The 24,721-nt window shown below is 33.0% G+C and overlaps 3 protein-coding genes and 1 long non-coding RNA gene across 7 annotated transcripts in view; 3 read left to right on the plus strand and 1 right to left on the minus strand.

The window, feature by feature from the left end:
* The window catches only part of LOC148626297 (uncharacterized), a 76,688-nt gene extending 63,572 nt beyond the window's left edge, over positions 1-13,116 (minus strand). Inside the window, exon 1 of the mRNA XM_088570180.1 lies at positions 12,926-13,116. The gene's annotated coding sequence lies outside the window, so the exon portion shown is untranslated. The remainder of the gene's footprint in view (positions 1-12,925) is intronic.
* Positions 1,543-10,830, plus strand: LOC148626298 (uncharacterized). Of its 2 annotated transcripts, none has more exons than XM_088570188.1 (6): positions 1,543-5,045; positions 5,328-5,441; positions 7,372-7,485; positions 8,616-8,729; positions 9,565-9,678; positions 10,241-10,830. In XM_088570188.1, exons 3-6 carry the CDS (start codon positions 7,392-7,394, stop codon positions 10,276-10,278), a joined length of 360 nt encoding a protein of 119 aa, XP_088426314.1. In that variant the 5' UTR covers positions 1,543-5,045; positions 5,328-5,441; positions 7,372-7,391; the 3' UTR covers positions 10,279-10,830. The 2 variants fall into 2 exon arrangements, with proteins under 2 accessions (XP_088426314.1, XP_088426312.1); XM_088570186.1 differs by having other exon boundaries at positions 10,071-10,829.
* LOC148626299 (cytochrome P450 4F11-like) overlaps positions 13,058-24,721 on the plus strand; it is a 61,792-nt gene continuing 50,128 nt past the window's right edge. The window contains exons 1-2 of one of the 2 annotated variants that reach the window (XM_088570185.1): positions 13,389-13,506; positions 22,542-22,655. In XM_088570185.1, the coding sequence (XP_088426311.1) occupies positions 22,614-22,655 (42 nt within the window). In that variant the 5' untranslated portion in view covers positions 13,389-13,506; positions 22,542-22,613. Of the gene's footprint in view, positions 13,507-22,541; positions 22,656-24,721 lie in introns of both variants that reach the window. The other variant, XM_088570184.1, reaches the window with a different exon arrangement.
* LOC148626300 (uncharacterized) lies at positions 14,410-16,889 on the plus strand. 2 transcript variants are annotated; one of them, XR_015920027.1, is made up of 3 exons: positions 14,410-15,066; positions 15,610-15,749; positions 16,039-16,889. It is a non-coding gene; the product is annotated as an uncharacterized LOC148626300 (long non-coding RNA). The 2 variants fall into 2 exon arrangements; XR_015920028.1 differs by lacking the exon at positions 16,039-16,889 and having other exon boundaries at positions 15,610-15,997.

Genomic DNA, 24,721 nt, shown 5'->3' on the forward strand with positions numbered 1-24,721 from the left:
TAATCACTACAGAAGTTTTATGTTCATCATCATGAACTCGTGGGTCGTTATGGTGTATTCAAATATATATCATGTAGCCCAATGTCTCAGCTTACAGTGATGCCAAGAAAGTTGCAGTAACACTTGGGGTTTTGAAATATAATGAAAACAATATTTCCCTACCCTACCGAAAAATCGCTTAAATTGACATGTTTTCCACTGTTAAAACCCCTGAAATTTTTATGCTTCAGTATAAAATTGTTTATTTTGGAATTTTCTATTTAGTATAATCGCTATTAATAATTCAGGAGTACTTTTGATCAATTGTGGTGATTTTCGTAGTCAGAAGGTATCCCAAAAATAGCAAAATATGGGATTTTCGATTTTTCCTAAAAAAAGTCACACAAATTCGACTCTACAAGTTATTGCTAGAATAAAACGTCCCAAATTTGGTATCATTCGATAGATAATTTAATTTCTACATAAATAAACCTCGAAAAAATAATTTTTAAGGAAAAGTGTTAAAAAATGTTAAAACTACTTCCTTCCAAATGAGCCCAAGTAAAAATATTTTAACTTTTTTCCAAGTCAATTGCAAGTTAGTTGCAAAATTGCCACCTCTACCCATGTAAAAAATACCTCAACATGAACTAAAATGTTAATATTTGGCATATTATCGGTATACAATAGACAAGTTGGGTACTATTTGGCATAATTATCAATGTATCCAACATATCTGCTCATTTTTTTTCACTTTCAATGTGGTAATAATGAGTTTTTCATAAAAGGGGAATTTTCGGAATTTTATATTTTCTTCCATTCCACCTATAATTGGCAATTTTTCATCAAATACGGTACTTCAAACGAGCTTTTGTATATTCAAATACAATGATATAGTATCGAAGCTTTCTAAAGAGCCCAAGTAATAAATATTTGAACTTTTCCTAATCCAATAAAGTGAAAAAATACCAACCTTACCCATGAAAGAGTAATCAAGGGAACCAAGGTTACAGCAGTAATCAAAAGAATGCAATCCAGGTCAAAGACAATGGAAAACAGACATACACAACAAAGAACATAAAGTAACTAAAATCATACATACAAAGTAACAAAGTAACAAAAGCAAGTGAGCAACTCGGACTCCACTAAAAACTGGGAGCATGGACCAGGTGCACGGGTAGGGTAAGCCTCCTCTGCTTTTCTAGAAACACCCGTCGAGTTGCTCATAAAAAGTCAAGTCTGGGGTAGACAAACGAGGAAAGGAAAACCATGACCCGTTGAATAAATCAGTTTTCATGGTGCAGATGGATACACCATAACGACCCACGAGTTCATGATGATGAACATAAAACTTCTGTAGTGATGACTTCAATCTTGTAGCAACCTAACCCTGTTTCAGAAGCCTATTTGTTAGAGTTCTAGCGCGATACAAAAAGTCTGCGTAGTTTCGGCAAGCTCTGGCATACCGTATGTGTTGTGATATAAACACTCCATACATAGGCGCTGAAAGTATGTTGCCACAGATGAAAGGAAAGTTGACAATTCTGAATAAAAAGTCATCACGTTTGTCGTAAAGTTTGATCAATAGTTTTCCTTTACCATCGATTTCTCAGTGGAGGTCAAGATATGAGGTTGACCTTACAGTGTCTGTAGTATCCTTTATCTCAAGTTCTTTGGGGTAGATGCGATGCATTTAACCCCCGAAATTAAGATTGTTTAAAGATAATACGTCATCTATATGGCGGAAACTGAGATTAAAGGATCTAGCCAAACGATATTCTTTCTTTCGGATCAAATCAGCCTCATAAGAGTAACGGAACAGGTCAGCAAGTAAAGGAGCACAATTTGTTCCCATTGGAATGCTGACGGTTTGTTGAAAAACACGTCCACCACACTGGACAAATATGTTGTCGATTAAAAATTCCAGCATTTTGTAAATATCTTCCTCTGTATATTTGGACGATGATTCGGAATTATTTCTTACAAAGTATGACGAATCTCTACCAAGAACTATATATTTGTACTAGGTGCATCATCGTTCTTGGAAAAACAACGATGTATTATGTTTTTAAGTCGGGATTTTAACTGAGTATGTGAAATAGAAGTATACAGTGTTGAAAAATCATAGGTTTTAAAGCTATTATATTCAGATAATAGTCTTTAACTGATAGTCACCAAAAGATCTTTCGAATATTTCAGGATCCACATTGAATTAATACCACTACGGGAGTAACAAGTGTTGTGGTAGGACTGCAGAGTTTCGAAAGAGGTTTGGTGGTAAATTTTGCATATCCAGTTGTAAAACGTTGTTTGTATGGATTCTTGTGGAGTTTAGGAATCCAGTACATGGACGGTAAATCACAATCATCGTCCTTGGTAGAGAGACCAAAAGAGGGTAGCACAGATTTATGGTTTTCCACAATCTCGTCTTTGGAGAGTGTGGTAGTAGTATAGGTCATAGATCATTGCTAATATTTTCTACGTATACCTCTGATAATAAACATTTTGAAACGTTTTGAAGACAAAAAACAATGTTGTTTTGGGCTTTGTCTGCTGGTACGACAACATATTTGTCACGTATAGTAGACAATGGTTTTGCTACATCGGGGTCTTTGAAAACTGATGTAGCTTTGGCACTCAGTGACCTACTTAAAACTTTCATTCGTTTCAAAATTAAAGACCTCACGGCCTTTAACCACTCTGACAGAGAATCAATGTCTTCTTTTTCTCGTCTCAATTTTCTTGCATAGTCCTCGACGGTATCCATAAGAACTTTAAAGTTAAAATTCCAATTTATGGAGCGTGGTTCACGGTTCTTGGGACCTTTAGAAAGGATATTACGCAGAGATTCATTTTCGATAATGGTTAAATCTCCCGTAACGACGTGACCAGAAGGACCATATTTGAATGGAGAGTGTTTGCAAGAACAGTCAGGTGGTGTAGCCTTGGTCTTCAATCTCGAAGTTCTGCAACAGCCTTTTATAATTGAAAATTTTGGATGCAATGGGTGAAGTATACGAATATGAAATAATTAGTATGGATTTGTCTTTGCAATATGGGGGAATTTCGTTGGTGATGTTTTTGTGATGGAGGATGTTAGCCAAATTAATTGCATCTATACCTTTGTTGACAAACGGTAGTGGAAGAAATGATCGTTTTCCTTCATCTTGACTTTTCACACAAACTGGTTTAAAGAGTCTGTGGAAACCAATATCCAAAATGATGGCAACAAGTCTGTATAATGATGAGGTGGGGTCAGAAACAGGAGTGTCAAGACTTGTTTTGTAGAGGGGATGTAGTAGAGTGAGAGGTATAGAATAAAGTTTGGTTCTAATGTGATGAAGTCCAAGAGGTTTTTGTATGAAAGGAAGACCATTTATGGAGACATCATGTAATTTAGGTGACCTATAGTAGCGATGGCCATGACTCCTCTCCCGTCTTGGATTTTTGTCAAATAAATTCATCACATTTATGCTATTGTTATATTGGCTTGAAAGGTTTCCTATACTTTTGATATTGTCATTGCATCCGTAAGGTATTACAGTACCTAGTCTGCGTATCCAGTACTCCTCTCTTTCCCTACGACAGTTTTTACTTAGAACGGGACTGTTCTTAGGATGGTACTTATTTTCTGAAATACGAACTTTCTTAGAAAGGATTGAATGATCTTGTTGATTAAAGTGTCGATAAACTGTCAGGAATTTGGTGGTGTTAATTCCCAAACGATGACTGCACATTCTTTTGTTTAATCGTTCTTGCGTTACTCCGTCATATATTAAACCACATAAGTTGCATTCTAACCAACTTAAGTCATCGTGACTTCTTGTATGGAAGGTTTTGTTTGTAAGGGGACTGGAGAAGTAAGAGTCGGTTATAAGAATGTTTAATTCCACATTTTGATATTGTACAATGCGGTTCGTCATCGTTGTAGTCAAATATATCATTTAATGTGATATATGTGGAACATGCTTTGATAATTTTGAAATAGTCAGAATTGTTGTACTGGAATATATGGTCTGCAGATTGAACGTGTAATTGGGTACTTTTTGTTGAATTGGTCGGGGCATTTTCCATACCAGATGTGAGTGTGCTACGATTCCCATCTGAGGACACCACATTCTTACAAGACAACAGAGTGTCCGATCTGCTGTCAGGTTCGGACCTTTCTATATTTGGCGACGTCCGAGCCAGTTTTTCTTTTATTCTTTTTGTTAAAATCATTAATTTAAAAAAAATATATTTTTTTATATATTTTTATATAGCCTAGCTGGCCGAGTGGTCTAGGGAGCTGGACTTTATGCAGACGGTGTTGCCATAGATGTCACAGTGGTACTAGTTCGAGTCCCGCGGAGGGAACGACCAAAATTTGCATCGCAAATTTGACAGTTCTAACATCGTTGGGATTTTTTCAGATCTTTCTATACGTTTACATTATCTTCCCTGTATCAATTTGATCCGATGAAGCAGTGTAGCGAATAGAGTCGTCACATTCTGAGACGTTTATATATATTAGTTTACTTCATTTTGTAGAAATAATAAGTTCGAAGAATCAATAAACGTGAAAAAAGGATTTTTCCCTCAACGAGTTATAAAAGTAGTCAAGAGATACAAAAATTCTTCAGTTTATTTTTTTTTTTTGGCGACAAAAAGATTCGTAAAATGGGATGTATAAGGGTACCTGAAAATCATATTTTGGTTGATGAGTGGGAGGGGGTGCACGTGGGGTTATCTTTGCCCATGTTCTAAAAGGCTTTAGTTATGAAAAGCATGAACATATGACGTTAAACGACAACCAACCAATCAATCAATAAATATTAAATTTAGGGAGACGGTAGAGTGAATTAGGTACAAACATATATGGCATTAGTTAGTATAGCATTTATTAATACATCAATGATCACCAAACTGTTTGAATTATCAGAAACTTGATGCATCTTTTAAAGAGGATTACTGTGAGAGAAACGGAAACTTCCATTGTACAGAAAGCTTATCATGTGTACTTCATAATGATAGATGTGACGGAACGAGAGACTTTCGGGATGGAGAGGACGAAGAAAGCTGTGAAGGTAAAACAAAGTTAGGGTATCAGGAAACAATTAAGACAGATATGTCTCATCAGTCCAACAAGATGGCACGAACTATGTTTCAATTGAAATTTTGCTTTCAATACTTTTATTGACAAGCAGTTTTTTCAATGTAGAGTTTCTACAATTTCAAACAAAATCGAGTCACACTTCTTTTGAACTTTATATAATTTATTTGAAATGTTAGTCTTAAGCTCAGAAACCAATACAAACTCATATTATTAAGTCTACTCATATTTCATATTTTATTATTTTATTTTCTAGATTTCGAATGCCCGTTTGGTCGTTTTAAATGTAACGATAATATTTGTGTTCACGGCGGACGATGTGATGGAGCACGGGATTGCTCTGAAGGTGAAGATGAGACCGGTTGTGAATGTAAGTAGAGGTCGTTTCAAACAAAATTTTGTTCGTCGTGTATTAAAGTAAAACAGGTATAATCTCACATGTCAATAACTCTACGATAGTTCTGGCAAGTGATGTGTTCATTTTTCATTGATGTGTGAGATTTTTTCATAAATATGCAAGATATTTTATTGTAATGCAAGGTTTCTTATTGTAATGCAAGATTTTGTTATTAATATGTAAAATTATGTTCATTGATATGCAGGATCTTTTTTTTATCATAAAAGCGTTAGTATCTGATTTTTTATTCGGATCTTACGCTTCTTATCGCCTCTTGTCTCTAATTAGTGATACCGCTATGTCAACCAAAGAAAATAGGCCTTACATCGGAGCGCCTGCTATGGCATCAATGAACAAAAAAAATGATATACAAAAAATCTTGCATATTAATAAAGAACGATGAAATTTTAATAAAACATTCTTGCACTGTAATAAAAAATTCTTTTAATGAAAAACATCCTGCATATTAATAAAAGATTCTTGTATTATGATAAAAAAAATTCTTAATATTAATATTCATTCCTTTCATATTATTGAAAAAAAATATTAATAAAAAGAAAACGTTTGCATTTCAATAAAAAAAATTCTTGCATTATAGTAAATAATCTTTATATATATGTCATCGGGTATTTGGTCTATATAGTTATCTTATGTGTTGTGTGTGTCTGGTTTGTGGAGTCATGTTCATAGAGTTTGTTTAACCATTTCATTCATGCATATTATTCATATAATCATTCATGGTGGTAAATCATATATATCTGGACAAGACTATAGTATTGGAGACATTTTCATTCATAGATATACGGAATGGACTATACTATACTATATATGACAGTTATTTACTACGTTTACGCTTCGCGCGTTTAACTTGTTGCATTATCACGTGCACGGCATGCTTGCACTAGTATATGTACTATTTAAAGAAATATTACTACTAGATTATGTTTAGTCCAGATTCAGTGTCACAAATATGTTGTTTGGTTAATGCCACTACTTCTCAGGTACCGTTAATATTTTTAAAGTATTTTCAAAAACATTTATTTATTCTCAGTAAAAGATAAATTACTAGCTATGTAGAAATTATTATTCTAATTCATGATATTTTACAGTAATTCGAATTAAGTTTTATCAGTAACATTTTGGATAAAACGGATAATTTCACACGAAGTAAAGTTAGATAAAGATTTTATATTTTATAGTAGAAAGTTTAGTAAAGTACAATTATACTTTTGAATCGAAGTTCCGAATATTTTGAGCATAGATTTCAGGTTTTGTTCCTGGAGAAAATATAGTATTTTATACTTAGATCTATGTGTTATTAATGAATTGTATTTATTTACAATTGATGATGATTTTTTTCAGAATTTAATAAAATATTAAAAGTTGGACGGCTCATTTTCTTATAGCAGCGGCCATATTTTTCTAGATTAGTTTGTGGGGTGAATTACACAGCGACACACACACACACACACGTGTGTATATATATATACCGATGGAGCAGTGTAGTGAATAGAGTCGTCACATTCTGAGACGTTATATATATACCGATGGAGCAGTGTAGTGAATAGAGTCGTCACATTCTGAGACGTTATATATATAACGTCTCAGAATGTGACGACTCTATTCACTACACTGCTCCATCGGATCAAATTGATACAAAGAAGATAACGTATACTTATAGAAGGGTCTGAAAAATTCCCAACGATGTTAGAACTTTCAAATTTGCGCAGCAAATTTTTGTCGTTCCCTCCGCGGGACTCGAACTCGTTATAATATTGATTTGTTGTGACAAATTAAATTATTTTAATTAATTTGGAATTAGTAATGTCTTCGATGTTATTGAAAGAAATTTACAATAATTTCTTATATAAGATACTTAAGTCTCTTTATTGTTTTCTTAAAGGTTATATCTGACCTAAAGGAATGTTAAAATGTGCTGATGACACGTGTGCTTGGGGTGAGGTGTGCAACGGACAAGACGATTGTGCTGATAGCTCTGATGAACAAAATTGTAAAGGTAGTTAAACTATTGACTTTTTTCCCCTAAAAGTTCATTTAGTTTAGTTCTGCTGACGTCACAATTTATCCTATCAAATAAATTAGATCGCGACATATTTACTCGGACGTGTAATGTGTTCCTTCACATGCATTATAAAAAAACACATTTTGAATGCACAGTGTATCAAATCAAATATCAATATACGTCTGTCTTAAACTAGACTCATATATTCTTTTGGTAAACTACCTAGGTAAAGCAAGCAAGGAAAGATTCTTTTAAGGACATTGCCAATTCTTTTTTTCTATATTAAAAATCATATCTAACTCAGTAACTTCGAACTATGATTTAGCCTTTTGTTCTTAAGCCAGCGGTAGCTTCCATTGCACTTGTTATCTCAGGCTTTAGAACTATTTTAAGTTTTTTTTGTCTACATCAATCTATTGCCAACAAATTCCTGATCAAATTATGTTACTGTGACCTAGCTCCTGTTTCGATTTTTCATCTGAATGACTTTTGTTTTTTTTTTTTTTTTGCAAAGCATGAACATGGTGCATCCGCACCAACACTTATCTGCTGAACGGAATTTGTGAAACTTTTACAATTTTATTATTACATGATGCCATTGTACATTGACCTCTTATTAATACCACTGAGTGAATTATTTAAAAAGACACCAGGCTAATTACTGATAATTATTTAATGTTGTTTCTTCAAGGAATCTAATCACCACCAATTCCAAACTAAATAAAATTTAATACAATGTTTTGTAATTAAATTAATGAAAAATGAATTATTTGCATGAAAACAGTCATATTACAAAATTGAACATGAAAAAAAAAACAAAAAACAGCAGAGCTCACTTGGTGATGTCCCGCTCCCGGGCAAAAAAATCCATAAAGTCATTTAGGTGGAAGAATTAAATATGAGGTTACAATGGCATCATGTGATAAAGAATATGTGAATTGAATTTTTAAAATTAAATTCCATACCCTTGCAGCAATTTATAGGACGTGCAATTAGAGCCGATGACGGACGGACGGATATCTTGATCAACATAAACTTCTCATAATTAATAATATTTAGAATACTTAGGTTCACTTTTTATCAGTGTTATATATAATATTTGAATGTGTATTATTTTTTTTTAGATTACGTGTGTCCACAGGATAAAATCAAATGTGCCGACCACACATGTGTTTGGGGTAATTACTGTGACGGATGGGAAAATTGTGCTGATGGAGTCGATGAAGACAAGTGCGGTGGTACTATTCAAATTTTCACTGATGCTTCCATATGATAAGAAGAAATAACAAATTGAATATGTATCTCGGTTACTCGCAGAAAAATATAAAGTACTAGTTTTGGAAAGGGAAATCAAGGGTACCCGAAGAGACACACACAACAAAAAACATGAAATAACAAAAAAAAAAAAGCATGAACATAGAAGCAAATGTAAATGAGAAACACAGACGCCACTAATTGGAAGCATTCACCAGGTGTCCGGGTAAGGTGAGCGTCCTCTTTTTTTGTCAAAAGTCCTTTCGAGTTGCTAATAAAATACAATATCCGGTATAGAGAAAAGAGGAAAGGAAAACTATAACACGGTGAACAAATCGGTTCTCATTTTACAACATAATGATCAACGAGGTAATGGTGACGACACATAATCTCTCAACAAAATGACCTAGTTCCAGAAGCTTAATTGTACGATGTCTAGCACTGAACAAATGTCCTAGTAATGTCGAAAAGCTCTGGCATAACGTATGAGTTGTGATATGAAAACTCCATGTTTGAAAGGATGTTGTCATAGATAAAAGGAAAGTTTATTGTATAGTTTTTTTTCCATTTCCATCGATCTCTAAGAGTAAGTAATGATGTGAAGTTTACTTAGTAGTGTTTGTAGTATTCTTTATCCCAGATTGGGTAGCTGTGATGTATAAAGTCTCCGAATTGTTAAAAGACAAAACTACTGTTATTAAAGGATCTGGCTAAACGATATTCATTCTTTTGGATAAGATTAATTATGCTTCATCTAAATACTTACCATAATATAATTATTGTTTTAATGAAACACATTTTTTCTCAATTTCTAATTAGAATATGAATGCTCAGTAGACAATTTCAAAGGTGACGATGACACATGTGCGTATGGCGAAAAATGTGACGGTATAATTAACTGTAACGATGGAAGCGATGAGATTGGATGTGGAGGTATGTAATGTTATTAATGTGATAGTTAACAATTGACTGAAATAAATTTACTTTGGTAAAAAAGATTTAAAAATAGGAAGTTTAGGAAACAAAGTACGTCACTTAACTATGGCAACGCAAGACGGTCTAGAGGAAAATGGTCACGGTAGGTGTTAATGGTTTGAAGCTAAAACGAGCGCTAAGATTGTAAAATGTAAGCAATCAGATATATTTTACTACCTACAAAACACATGTTATAATGCACGCAAACCTATATGTCATTATTTATTATATTCCATTTAATGACGTGTTGAAATAGCTTCATTTTAAATTCTTTATTCTGAATTATCTAATATAAATTTTGTTTAAAAAACATAAAACATTGTCACAGCATAGTTTTTTTTTCGATCTAGGTATGCTTACTTTTGAAAGATCTATTGTTTGTTTGTTTGTTGGGGTTTAACGTCCGAGCAGCAACATTTCAGCTATATTCAGACAATGAACATGAAATGGATGATAAAATGAACACGCGAAAGTCTTGGGCAAGGCAATTTTCACGGACATCGTTTTGCATGCATTCTAGGATCACACGCTCCTTATTCCAGACAACAAAGTGGCTAATCCGAGAGAAAAGGTATCATTTCATTTTAATGATGTGATATTATCAACTTCCACAACCAATAAAGAAGAGAGAAAACCATATTTAGAAGGGGAAAATGAGATACTGGTTCTGACCTCGACAACAATTTTTTTTTAAAAGCATGGATTTTCTAAAATTAAATCCTCACTAATACCTGTATTTTTTTTACCTTGTAATCATTTTGAAAGTTTGTAAAATAAATAAACAGACAGGAACTCAGCTAATATATAAGGATAATTATGCAAATTTTGATGCACCAACTGCAGGCTTATTTTTAATCAATAAATAAATATAATTGTTGAGACAATAGCACTGTTTTAAAGCATATAAAATGTACATACTCTTGTGCCTCTCACACAAAGGAAAACATAAGTATTTTGTTTCTTAATGCACAAATCCATCTGATTCACAACAGTACAAACCGCTGCCAAAACATGTTTAAAAAAAAATGACTGACCCCCTTTACTTTCATGACAAAAGTCTACCTTATCTACCTAAACTTCATTTATCAAGACCATTATTATACAATATTCCTATTACAATTTAGCTGAATGAAAAAGTAGTTATTACAGAACCCTTGAATTAAATTTACACAAAAATTTGATAATAGATATTTCTTATCGTGCTGAACACTTTTATTCAGTCAAAGTTTTCCTAAACCTAACGATTTTGAAGATATACATTGTATGCAAACAATTTCTGTCTGTTAAAAAACTTAGCATCCTTTTCTCGTGCCTTCGATAGAACAATGTATCTAAGCTTAATATCGGGTCAATTGGTTCAAATTACTAAAATATCAATACAAATTCTTACCAACTTACAAAATGGGGGTTTTACAGCAACAAAAAACAGGAAGTTCATGACAACTATTGGCTCTAGATGAAGCTCATGAATCATTCATTAATCTAGATGTCAAAGAGTTGGGTAAAAAAACCCAATCCCGATCTGCTTGACACAATGTCTGTGTATCTCCCCTACAGGGCGTCTTTACAACATAACGTAAAATCCCAAATAGGTAGTTTGAACAACGAAAAAACAACAGAACTCAAACAATTTTCAAAATCCATTATGCAACTTTCTACAGATATCTGATTTTAATATTTGAAGGAAATTAACACTATTTAAGTACTTGACTACAGAATCAAGGAAAACAGAGTCTTTCTTAGTCTTTTTACCAACAAAGAAGCGGAAGGTTCAGTACATTATAATTTTATGAACTTTTATAAAATAGGAAAAAAAAATCTGGAAATCTACGTTGAGTCTAGACTTTTAACTGAACCAAGTGTTCAAGCACCTGTTAGAAAACATTTCCTCAAAACCTTTTCTGAAACGAACATGAAGAAAAAAAACCAAAAAAGTCAAATGAACAAAGAGAGAAAGCCTTATATACATGTAGTAGATATATAAAAAAATAACACAGTGGTTATTTCAGATAGATTTGTTTTGTATTTACCTTTGATGCATGCTAGTTAAATTGGTATATTATTTTTTTTCTTTTTGCTTTCTTGTATGGTCTACTTATAGATTGGTTTTGTTTATGAGTTTGATACTGTGTATATAGTTCGTTCAGAATAAAGTGTGGTTAAAATCTGGAATAAAGCATTAAAAGGAAATGTGTGCTCCTCTGATTTATTAAAATCAAGAAGTTTAGTTATGTGTTTATCAGTGTTTGTGAATTAGTTATTATTATTATATTATAAGTTTTTCTTTTCAGTTGGCCTAACTGTTTATTTATATTTGATTTGATTATATATGTTGTTCTGGAGGTATACTGTACAAAGTTTGTGTTTCTAAACATATCTTACTAATTGACATATGCCTGAATGTTTATCATGGCACATTTTCAATGCTTTTGTTCGATGTTTTAATATTCCAAGACTTCAAAAGAATAGCTAGGCTAGCAGCAGCGCTAAGCTTTTGGTAAAAGGTGGCTCAGAATCCTGGCCGGGGGCTAGGACGCTCTGCCAACAAAGCAACTGGGTTTTGTGCCAAAGGTGATGGAATTTAGGTAGGTTTATGGTTTCTGACACTGCCACCCTATAGCAACCAATGATCCCCTGGACCAGAAATTTGAATTCATGACCCTTTATAGTCATTGATCCTTTTGTCATATCAATACTTGCTCCTTCAGAGCGGAGGAAGTCAAGACCTGAAATTCCATTTTGAAACTTATAGGTATCTGTCGAATAGAAATACTGATTTCTATTCTCCCAGAAATTTGTAATGACTCGTCATTAGCAGTTAATATGTCTTGAAGCATAGGTGTTAGCATGGGCAGGTCGGACATTTTCTCGAAAACCTTGGAGTATACTAGGCTTACGGTAGTTCCTAGTTGACTAGAAAGTCAATATTTTGTCTATGAGACGTGACACGGATAAACATACTAGTTTCAAGTGAAAGTCTATGAAGTCCTACCTTCCCAGTTTTTTTTCCATCTTTCCTTCTGTTTTGTTGTCATTTTTTGTTGTCGTTGGTTTTTATTTTTCTTATCAATACTGGGTATCACTTACCATAAAATAATTATGAATATCACTACACTTTACAATCAGATTCAAAAGTTTTCAAAACTTATCCATCCAAAGAAATCCCCGTTTTACCAAGCTATCAAGCAAACGGCACGACCATTACCTGTCGTTTCCTGTTCACATTACATGTAGATAACATTTTCCATAAGTCACATATTATCCACTAGTGAATGTAGTTCAAATTCAATCATTTTCGATATCAGAACCAACAACGGCTTATCGCTGCCATTTTCTCTCCCGACAGACGAAAATCACAGTGATATGGGAGATAATTCAACTTGGGTAGGTTTCTGCCTGGTGTTATCTAAAAATACTACAACTTTTAATCACACATCACCTTGTGCATAATCAACGTTCTAAATAATAACCTATTTCGACTCATATAAGGTATATATTGGCATGTAAACATGAAACACTGATACCTACCAACTTGAACATGGTTCATTGTGCAATTGAAGTAGTATTACATGATTAACGGAATTTGTAAAATTATAACTCAATATGGACTTAAATCGAAACAGTATAAGTCCTGGATCGGTAACAGCGACTTTGCTTGTAGGCTTGGTGGTGTATTTATTATTAATAGCAACACAATGGATATATAAATACATCGGATACTGCAATCACTTCCGTGGTTTACCACAACCCGGAAAACAACATTGGTTATACGGCCATCTACATTTGGTAAGTCTTTGGAAATAAATATTTTTACTTATAAAAGAAATATTGAACATGCAATTAGAATTTAACGATATAATAACTTTTCTGTGTCAAACACTTTTAATTGTAGTATACAGTTCATTAACGCTGCAAAAACATTTTTGCCAAAATCATATAATGATTTTATACCTACACACGCCCGTTAAGTGTTGTCAACGTGCTCCATCGTGCTGTTGTCCCCCAACAACTAGATAAAAATGATTTATAAGATCTAGTCGAATGTTTAAGAAAAATCAGAGTGCCGAGGCACTAAATCAAGGAAGATATCAAATTAATCAAAAATATTCATTGTAACCTAAGTACACCGAACACAACTTTTAAAGGATAACCATTTGTCTTAATGCAATCATGCATAATTATACCGCCTGTTTATAAATATATTTTGGGCCTTCTTTTGTAGTATTGCTATTGGTATTCCTGGCTGTGTAGGTTCATGTCATCAAATTTCTTGACACTTTACATTTAAATTAGCATTTGTGCAAAAATATGAATTCCACTGGGAATCACTGACTATCAATATTAGATGAATTTTCAAAGTAAGAATGGACCCACACTTTGAAATTTCAATCTCAAGGGAGAAATGATTAAAAAAAACTTCTCCTTGTTTGTTCTCACCTAGACGTGGATTTTTTGGGTACTTTTTTGTCTAAATTCAATGAAAAAATATGTCAATATTGTTAATATTCAAACTGAATTTACTAAAACTTGTCCTTGTCATTGATGTCTAGATTAGGCCTTGGGTTGAACTTGTCGGAACTGTTCATGTTTTTACAATAAATGATAAACAATCTGATTAAAATTAGACCTACTGTTGCGATCACTTCTAACCTCTCTTCGATCCTGTCAGGATTCGCTGTCATAGAACAGTTCTAAACTGTCAGAAACTGTTCTGACCCGCGACACACCTTGCCAGGGTCTGCCAGGACTTCGGACAAGTTCTGTCATAATTTGTTATAGGTCCTGACACCCTCTAGTCCGAATTTCCTCTGACCCTGCAACCCTCCTCTTTTTCATTTGGATATTGATATGTCGGGTTGGGGTCAGAACGATGTGCCATACAAAAAGTTGGAGATTCAGCGGTACCGCGGAGTATCGCCCTTCACGCGCTTCTTACAACTTTCATGTTAAAATCGTGTAAGTGATGCATACCTAGTTCGATTCGGAATTCATTTTTCTTTATGCTGATGTAAGTTTTATCGCCTATTGGTCATCAAATCTCGGTAAAAAAGAAGTTTGAAAGCCTTAACCCACGGTCAGCAGCCATTTACTTTCGATTTCCAACTTTGAGTGACGCAAGCGAGATTTGGTCGTATGCAAATGAGATTCCGTCATGCACAGATGGTCACGTGAGATCAACAAACACCGCCTTCTTTGTGTGTCTAAACAAGCGTGTGTACTGGAACAACATGGAGTTGATAAGTCAGAAGTGGGACACTTGTAGATTTGGAATCGATGTGGTAAATGAAAGAGATCGTCGTATATTTGATGGACGAAATTTCAATGTGACTTTTAACAGTAGTTTTAGTAAGTTTCACTTAATTTTTCATTAATTTTATCCCTTGTCCCCTGCACTTTGTAATTCAGTTCCCGCAATTTTATTCCCAAAAATTGAACCAAATTATGCCACAAGCATTTTTTTTTTTGAAAAAGCAACTCCATCAAAATGGAGCCTGATGTCTTTATATTTTTCATTCCATTAGCGCACCTATTTATACCCCACTGGACATTTATATCTTATCAAGGAACAGGTGCAGAAACTAAGAGCCATAAGAATTCTTCATATGAAATTTATAAAGGCAAAACACAAAATGGATGGTGTATGTGTTTGTCATTGAGTTAAAAATAATCTTGATTTTTTTTCAGTGTAACTATGAACAAATGAATTAGGAATGGGAAAAAAGTGAGGGGTGTCTTGTCAAAAATGCAATATATTCATGTATTAGAAATTTTATGTGAAATCAATGAATGATTCAAGTCCATAAACAGTTTTGTTTAATTGTGTACATTTAGCATGATCACTGGAAATGTTTTTCAATTAACTTTTCAATTAACTGATTTTGGCTTCAGGTACTAAAGAAGGTTGTGCTACCATTCTCCTGGCATCACCAGAATATGTGATTAAAAAGCATTAGACATCATGTTAGAAACATATTCTGAAAAAAAATATGTTTAGTTGCATATGATGAGGCACACTGCATATCAGAATGGTATGTTGTATATAGTGACAAAAAGAAATGTATGCAGTACAGTTAGAAATATACATGAATGTCTTATTGATGTACATAAAATGACAATTACAACATGTAACATTACTAGCAAATTTGTATATATTTTAATAAAAGCAAACCCACAGTGTACTGGTAGCTGTCTCCCATGTGTAATAACTTATGTTTTACATGAAAAAGGGCATTTTTTGTAAAGGGTTACTGTTTGAGTTGGCACACATTGTATATTTGTTTTTACAATACACAATAAAAACCATATTTAATTTTACAGGTGATTAGATTTTAGAGAGGACCATAGAAAAGTTTGAATTATTCAAAGTAAAATAGATTCCACAATTCTCAATCTAACTTCAACTAAAGACATAAGGACATATCTGTTGTATTGGAGCTAAGTGAGGCATCTGATGTGTCAGTTTTATCGAACAATTAAAAGTTATATATACATGTACATGTACATTTGTATATCTGCAAATTTAAACAATTAATATTTGTGTTGGCTCTCAAATCCTAAAATCACAATGTTTTTTGTACAGAATGATGTTTTTGGCATTGATGCACAAAAATGATTTGTAAAATGGGGCATGTTTTATGTTTTATTATTCTGTCTTTGTTCAATCTCTGAAGCATCGACCATTTTATTAGCAAGGGGCAAGTGATCTTTTAAAAATGTTCCAAATTCCTGAAAGGAATATTTTATTCCTCCATTGAAAAGTAGGATAAAAATGATTCTGTTTCCCCAATTACTAAACAAGGCATTTTTTTTCAAAATGAAATATTGATTTCAGTTGCTTCTGAATTAAAACTAAATGTTTGTGCTTGTGCAACATAAATTTCTTATCTGACATCAAATCCCTGCCCCCTAAATCCTACAAGAATATTGTCACTGGAAGATGTAACTAAGTTTACTAGTGTCTAAACATGTTTTATTTATGATGCATGCACATAGTAATAGAGACAAGTGCAACATTTTGTTTAAACATGTAGGCACTCAAGTAAATTCCAAATAAACTTTTAATTAACTAATGTGAATAACATACATAGGTGAAGAAAACTCCTCAGCAATTAAACAAATTGAAAGCAAATGCGAAACCATACAATACAAGAATGTGTCCAACTTAAAATAAAAAGCTTTGCCAAATGCAGCATGATACAACCACAGTCAATTAAACTCTGCAAGTGTGGACACAATATTAGTTTATTGACACACTTGACATAGAGTCTTACAGTTCATTATGGACACAACAAATCATTTGGACACAATATTACACATTTTGAAATTCAGTACAAGTATAAAGGTCTGCTTCAGAGTGCATTCATGGATCACTTTGTACTTCATTATCTCAAAAAAATATGGTTTGTTAGGGCGTGGGTTCCTTTATAATTTGAAAACTGTAAAAGAAACTTGAAATCTAATTGAAAAACGCAGGCAAGGATTTTGATGTGACATCTACAAAAAAGCTTAAATATGCTATATATATAAATCCATGCAGAGATGTTTGGTAGTGAAAAAAAAATATTTCACAAGCTTAATATAATTGGGTTCCCTATGCCCTCTCTTCCCCATAGAATATAAACAAAACCAAAACCAAAAAAACAAAAACAAGAAACAGGTATACAGACATCCAGTTCATCACAAGTTACACTGCCAATTAAAACCTCACATTGAAATAACATTATGTTAAACTTCAATATGTTAAGAATCTAAGCAATTGAAGATTAAAAATAAGTGCAAAACGTATTTATAAATTGCTATTTAAAAATCTGAAGCAATTTAAAATCCAGTAGAAAATGTATATGATTGCCCCCCGCGCACACACACCCAATATTTTAATAACCTGCTCGAAAATTGAGTTTAAACAGTTTAATTAGGGTAATCTAAGGATGGGGTGCCACATGTAATATTTTACACATCTAAAAAATTCACAGTCCAACCAAAAAGTAAATTGGATCCAACCACGTGTTTTCATATGTTGTTCCAGTACACACGCTTGTTTAGACACACAAAGAAGGCGGTGTCTGTTGATCTCACGTGGCCATCTGTGCATGACGGAATCTCATTTGTATACGACCAAATCTCGCTTGCGTCACTCAAAGTTGGAAATCGCAAGTAAATGGCTGCTGACCCTGAGTTAAGGCTTTCAAACTTCTTTTTACCGAGATTTGATGACCAATAGCCGATGGTACTTGCATCAGCATAAAAAAAATGAATCCCGAATCGAACTAGGTATTCATCACCTACACGATTTTAACATGAAAGTCGTAAGAAGCGCGTGAAGGGCGATACTCCGCGGTACCGCTGAATCTCCAACTTTTTGTATGGCGCATCGTTCTGACCCCAACCCGACATATCAATATCCAAATAAAAAAGAGGTGGGTTGCAGGGTCAGAGGAAATTCGGATTAGACACCCTCCTGTCTAGAACTGTTCTAAGTAGAACAGATACGTGGATTTAGAAGAGTTCCTGACAGATTCTGTCAGTCATTAGCTCGAGAATACTTCTCCGACTGAATTACATACAGTACATGTTTGTGATTACGAAAAAAAGGCGTGGCACCCGAATCCAGATTCGTACGACGGGAAAGAAGCTTTAAGCCTTGCTATGTTTAAACTTGATTATTTTTCAAATTTTACCCGACTTTTATGTATGGCATATGCATGCAGTATCAACAAAAATTATTGCCTGCCGTACTTGCTACGCCCCTGACTTTAAAGAAGTTGGACTGAATTCTTTTTGGTTGCAGATGTAGACACCGGTATGATACAGATTACCTACATATATATTGGCATTTTTAAACAGTTTATACAGAAATTTTAGACCTTTATGGAACTTTAAAGTGTTCACACTCATGCAATTTGAAAGAATAGGAAATTTTGAAGAATTTTGACCGAAATATATAAGTCGCAGTCACCCACATGGTAGTTATATTACAAAAAATAGCATTTAGTCAATTATTTTAAACTCTCATGGAAATCAAAAGTACTCGCACTCATACGTTTTGCAAGGATAAGATTTTTTTTAAAGAATTTTGACTCAAACAAATGTGTCACAGCCAGCACATGATAATTATATTGATAAATTTAGCATTTCAGTCATTCTTTCTAGACCCTCAATCAAATTAAAAGTGTGTGCTCTCATACATTTTGCAAGAATATGACATTTTTAAAGAATTTTGACTCAAAATAATATGTCGCAGCCCCTATATGATAGTTGTATTGAAATAATTTGTATTTTTGTCAATAATTATATACCCTCAAGCAAATTAAAAGTGTGTGCACTCATACATTTTGCAAGAATATGACATTTTTAAAGTATTTTGACTCAAAAAAATGTGTCGCAGCCATCACATGATAGTTATATTGAAAAATTTAGCATTGCAGTCATTATTTTTAGACCCTCGTGCAAATTAAAAGTGCTCGCATTCATGCATTTTGCAAGAATGTGACGTTTTTAAAGAATTTTGACTCGTATTAATGTGTCAGAGCCACTATATGATATTTATATTGAAAAATTCAGCATTTTAGTCATTAATTTTAGACCCTCATAGAAATTAAAAGTGTGGGCACTCATACCTATGCTGGAATATGACATTTTTGTAGAATTTTGACAGAAATATATGAGTCATAGTCACCCACATGATAGTTGTATTGAAAAAATAAGCACTTTAGTCAATAGTTTTAGACCGTCATGAAAAATAAATTGTCTGCACTCATACATTTTGCAGAATTTTTACTGAAATAATGGTTTCACCGTCACTAATACATTTTCTACATATAAGATTATGTAGGGAAATTGGAAGTGTTATCACTCATATTCGTTGCTAAAAGTGGCATTTAAAAGAATTTTGACCGAAATTAATATTTAGGTATCATTTACCCATTTAATGCCAAAATTTCAATTTTAACATTTTTTAGAATGATTTGTGTCCCTAATTATGTTATTAAAAGTAGCTTTCACTCAAAAAGTACTTTGTCGGTCTTGAACTTCGTGAGAATTACCGAACATCTGTAAGTTATCTGTTCGAACATCTGTAAGTTATCTGTTACGAGTTTTACACTTAGAACAGAAACATAGACCTTTAATTTTATAATGAAATAATTTGATTTAATTAATATCTCAGGTGTATGACAGAATGTAAAAAAAATATACATGTAAACAATGATAAATTTTGAATGATGAGTGACTGGACCGTGTTCGACGAAAATTGGAACATGAACAACGATCGAGTGATTGCATTTGTGGGATGATGATCACGACGATCTCTCTATATATAAGTGGAAATTCAATGTAAATTTTGAAATCAAGATTTGTTTCTAATCGGGTTAGCTAATTAACATTAGTCACACTGTTTCTTTATAAATGGCGGACTTCCTGTTCTAAATTACGTCACACAGTATAGAAAGATTTAGTGTCAGAAACTGTCCAGGGGTATGACAGTTTAGAACAGATTTTCGTGTTTTCTTTGTCACGACCCAGGGCATTTGCTGTCAGGATCTGTCAGGGAATAGGGCAAAATGTGTCCTGACCCAGGACAGCCTCTGTCAGACCCTGTCAGGATCTATCAGGATTTCTGTTCTATCTAGATCTGCTGTCGTAGAACAGAAACCCTGACAGATTTAAGAGAGTTTAGAAGTGATCGCAACTGTACATGTATCAATTGTTTCATTTATTCACTTCATGTAGGATCTAACAACACTTCGTTCTACTTAGTGTTCTGGTGTCCTTTCTCATCAGCTGATCAGATTTCATCGTTCATAATTTTGAAAGCATTATTCAAAGGGAAAACCCCGAGGATTCTGAAAACGTCTTCTGAACAGAAGGTAGAATGGAGTGTTGTTAGATCATGTGTGCAGTCACCGAATGGAACAATTAATGGATCTAATTGTAATTAGATTGAATAATTACCTTTCTCTAGGAATGTTTCAATTCAAGCAGGATACAAACTCTCCTTGTAAAACTACTATGCAGTTTAAATATCTTTAAACTAAAACAACTTTTTACCTCATCGATTTGAGCAATTTAAGCCAGGAAATATGATGTCTTTATCACAAATACACTTTGAGTGTATATATATATATATATATCACTTTCTATGATGAATCACTACTGCTCTTAAGCTGAGTGTTTTTATACCTGTCTGTCTCAATAATGTATGTGCATTTCTTTCTTTTTTTTTTTGCATGATTGTTTCACAAATATGTATAAGATTACAATACAAGTAACTCTTATGTTTTGCAAATATATAAGCACATGTCAGGCTTTATGTTTGTATAGTTTGATTAAGAGATGTTGACAAAATACATTTACAGCTGCTTCATGCTACACATAGATGTACCAGTACTCAGGAATCATTAACTTTGTTTCATGCTTAAATAATGTCCCAGGACAAAAATAAAACATCTAAGTGATTACCACTGAAAAGAAATCAAGGGAAAAAAATCATAGCAGTGTCTTTGATATATGCAATGTGTTACAATGTAATTTCATGAAAATATACATGTATTTTAATCAAATGATATGGAAGAAACCTTCTCTTGTAGGAAAATATTGTTACTTGTACATATAATTTCGTGCAAATCAGGCAAAAATAAAGGCTGGGTGGTTATAACCGTCCTGGGTTTTTACTAGTTTTTATGCCACTGGTCAATATTCCCACAGTGGTCGATGGCAAGCAAAGTGGACAAAAATGAGCATTTTCTAACATTAAAAAATGGGTTTTTAATATTACAAATTCATATTCTAATATTACAAATTAGATTTCTTTTATCACATAACACTTTTTTAATATTAAAAAATTAATTGAATTTCTAATATTAAAAAAACTATTTTTAAATATTAGAAATTGATTTTCTAATATTAGAAAATGGATTTGTCGTATTCAATGACGATTTTTTAATGTTAGAAAATCATTTTGTAATATCAAAAAATGTGACTGATTGTCTAAAATTACAAATTCAATTTGTAATGTAACAAAATGTGTGATATTACTAAATAAGGCATTTGTAATATCAGAAAATGAAGTTGTAATGTTAGAAAATAAGTGTTTTCTAATATTAAAAAATGATTTTTTTAATATTACAAATTCATTTTCTAATATTACAAAATGTGTGATATTTTATAATATTACTAAATCATGAATTTGTAATATTAGAAAAGGAATTTTTAATATTACAAAACAAAATGAATTTCTGATATTATAAAATCTTTTCTAATATTAAAAAATGATTTTGTAATATTAAAAATTCATTTTCTAATATTACAAAATACTAATTTTTGTCCACTTTGTCTTGCCATAGTGCTCAATACTGGTCGATTGAAATTTTGCAAACAATTATATTTCTGTCATTATTCATTATGTTTTCCCTACATTAAAAAAAAGTTAATATGATAAATATCAACTATATTTCAGTGTTTTAAGGTTTTACTCTTAAAATATCTCTGTCAGCTGTATTGATTAAGAAAAAAAAAATAAACATTTCTTTCTCTAAAATAATTCAAACTTACCTTAAATAAAACATAACAAACTTTACAAAAATGTACAGTGTACTTCATGAGCACATGATCACAATCTTTGTTTCAATAACTGTTGAGAACAGGTAACATTAATAAGAGTAAAACAGGTTACTTTTCATGTATAATAAGAGTAAAACAGGTTACTTTTCACCTGTCATTGTTAAAAACCAACATCACATAGTGACCAGGAAGATCATAAAAGTGGTTTGAAGTGATGAGTTTAAGACAATAAATTAAAGTCATTTCATGTCTTCTAAATTCAGAAAATGGAAAGCTTGGTAATATTGATTTGAGGCTTCTTCCATGCATGGTGTTTAGTTATCTGATGATTTATAATGATGACTGGACCCACTTTCAAAATATCTGGATCCATCCCTGTATGTTGATTTATTTATAAGCAATTAATGTCACATTGTACTAGATGCATGTATTACTATATTACAGATATCATTTTTTCAAGTATTAAATTTTTAATTAATACTGTACTGCATATGCGAGTAACCATAGTTAGAGTACGTGCACGTGTAGTTTTGTAGTTTTGAGTCCAAATTCCTGTTCACATACATACAAATGTAAACTGCAAATTTTGCTAAGAAATATGACTACTGTTCTACACTAGCAATGTTTAAAGTATACATATCACCAGTTTTGAAAATTGTGAAACATTGTGTACATACAAAGCACATGAATAAATAATGTATACCTTCAACACTTACCTAGTACATTGTACATGTATGAAATCAGCTCTTAGTTAAGGTCTACTTTTGGAACCTTGATATTCAATACATTTTCAGTGCACTTTCAAGGACATAAAATTTCTAAACTAATTGATTGTGTCATGAAAATCTTGTATCTTACTTTATAAACTGCATTCTAAATGACTGTATCTGGTATATCTTGACAATGTACTAAATAAAAGAATTGATAATCAGTTATGACTTACTACACACATACAGCCTGTAATAGAGGGTGTTACGCTGTAGTATCACATGAGACGAAGTCGAGGGTGATATATTTACAGAGTGTGATACAATGCGTAACACCCTCTACTACAGGCAGTATGTGTTATATTATACTGAATACGGGAGTGTGATATATTCTAGAGGAGGGTGATACATGTATATCATGACGTCGAGGGTGATATATCCTAGCGAGGGTGATATATCGTGACGTCGAGGGTGATATACCCTAGAAGAGGGTGATATATCGATCAACCAATCACTGTTCAGTAGGGGCGGGGCAAGTATATAAGAATGTGCAGGGAATAGACTAAAATAACTCATCAACCATTACTAATCAGAATTCAAGATTTTTGTATGAAGTATAATATATGGATATAATACACATGTACATTGTATTACTATTTCTTTAAATTCCATACTGAATATTACATGCCAAAATCTGTATCACATGCGGTATCAACATGAGACTCCTATATCAACTCAAGGGCCACCGACCCGCGGGTTGATATAGTTCGAGGGTTGATACAGCATAATGCATCTCACAGATTGCGTCGTGTCATGTTCATTATATTATATATTTTAACTATACTTCAATTGTATTCTGTGTAAGGTGTGATATAGGGTATGTGATAAAGGTCTTTATTATACTTATTATACATGTCAATTTTCTCGATTTTGATTGGTTCAATACGACGGTAATTTTCTGCTCTATCATGTGTCTCAGTGGATAATAGTTTTTTTTGCTACTACAATCTCGTGCAGATTTACACTGGTTCCGGTAAATATTAGGTACTAGTTCAAACTTAGTCAGTTTTGCGTTTGGTGTAACTAATATGCGATAGATCAATTAATGAAATTCAGAAGACCTTACGATCACAGGTCTTCTATGAATCCCTTATCCTATTGTCAAATTAAAACGTGATTGAGGTTGGAACTGGAAAATAAAATTTTCTTACGAGAATTTATGTCATTGTTGTTAAATTTTCATGCATTTAATTATTAATTTGTTTAGGGGTCAAATATGCGAAACTTATTGGTATGGTTAATTTTCATTCTCGCCCTTCCGAGATCAAAGGGATAATGTTTCCTCTTTTGGTCATGGGTCCCCCACCTAAGTCCACTTCCGGTCACTTCCGGCCCACTCCTCTACTGGTTACTTCCGGTCCACGACCACTGGATGTGACGTCATGCAATTGCGTATTGGGGTGCTCGCCGGCTCCCCCCGAACAATGATAAGCGTTTGCAACAAATATACTACTGGTGTGATATAAGATGTGCAATATAGGTCAAGGGGTTTGATACAGGGAATGTGATATAGGTCTAGGGATGTGAAATAGGGTATGCTATATATGTCTAGGGATGTGAAATAACGTATACGAAATAGGTCTAAGGATGTGATATACGGTTTGCGATATAGGTCTAGGGATGTGATATAGAGTATCGATATCGGTTATAGGTGTTATATAAGGTATGCGATATAG

Source organism: Perna viridis, chromosome 2 (genome assembly GCF_037379345.1).
Source record: "Perna viridis isolate PV_CMFRI_1.1 ecotype Kerala chromosome 2, ASM3737934v1, whole genome shotgun sequence".
Classification (NCBI taxonomy): Eukaryota; Metazoa; Mollusca; class Bivalvia; order Mytilida; family Mytilidae; genus Perna; species Perna viridis.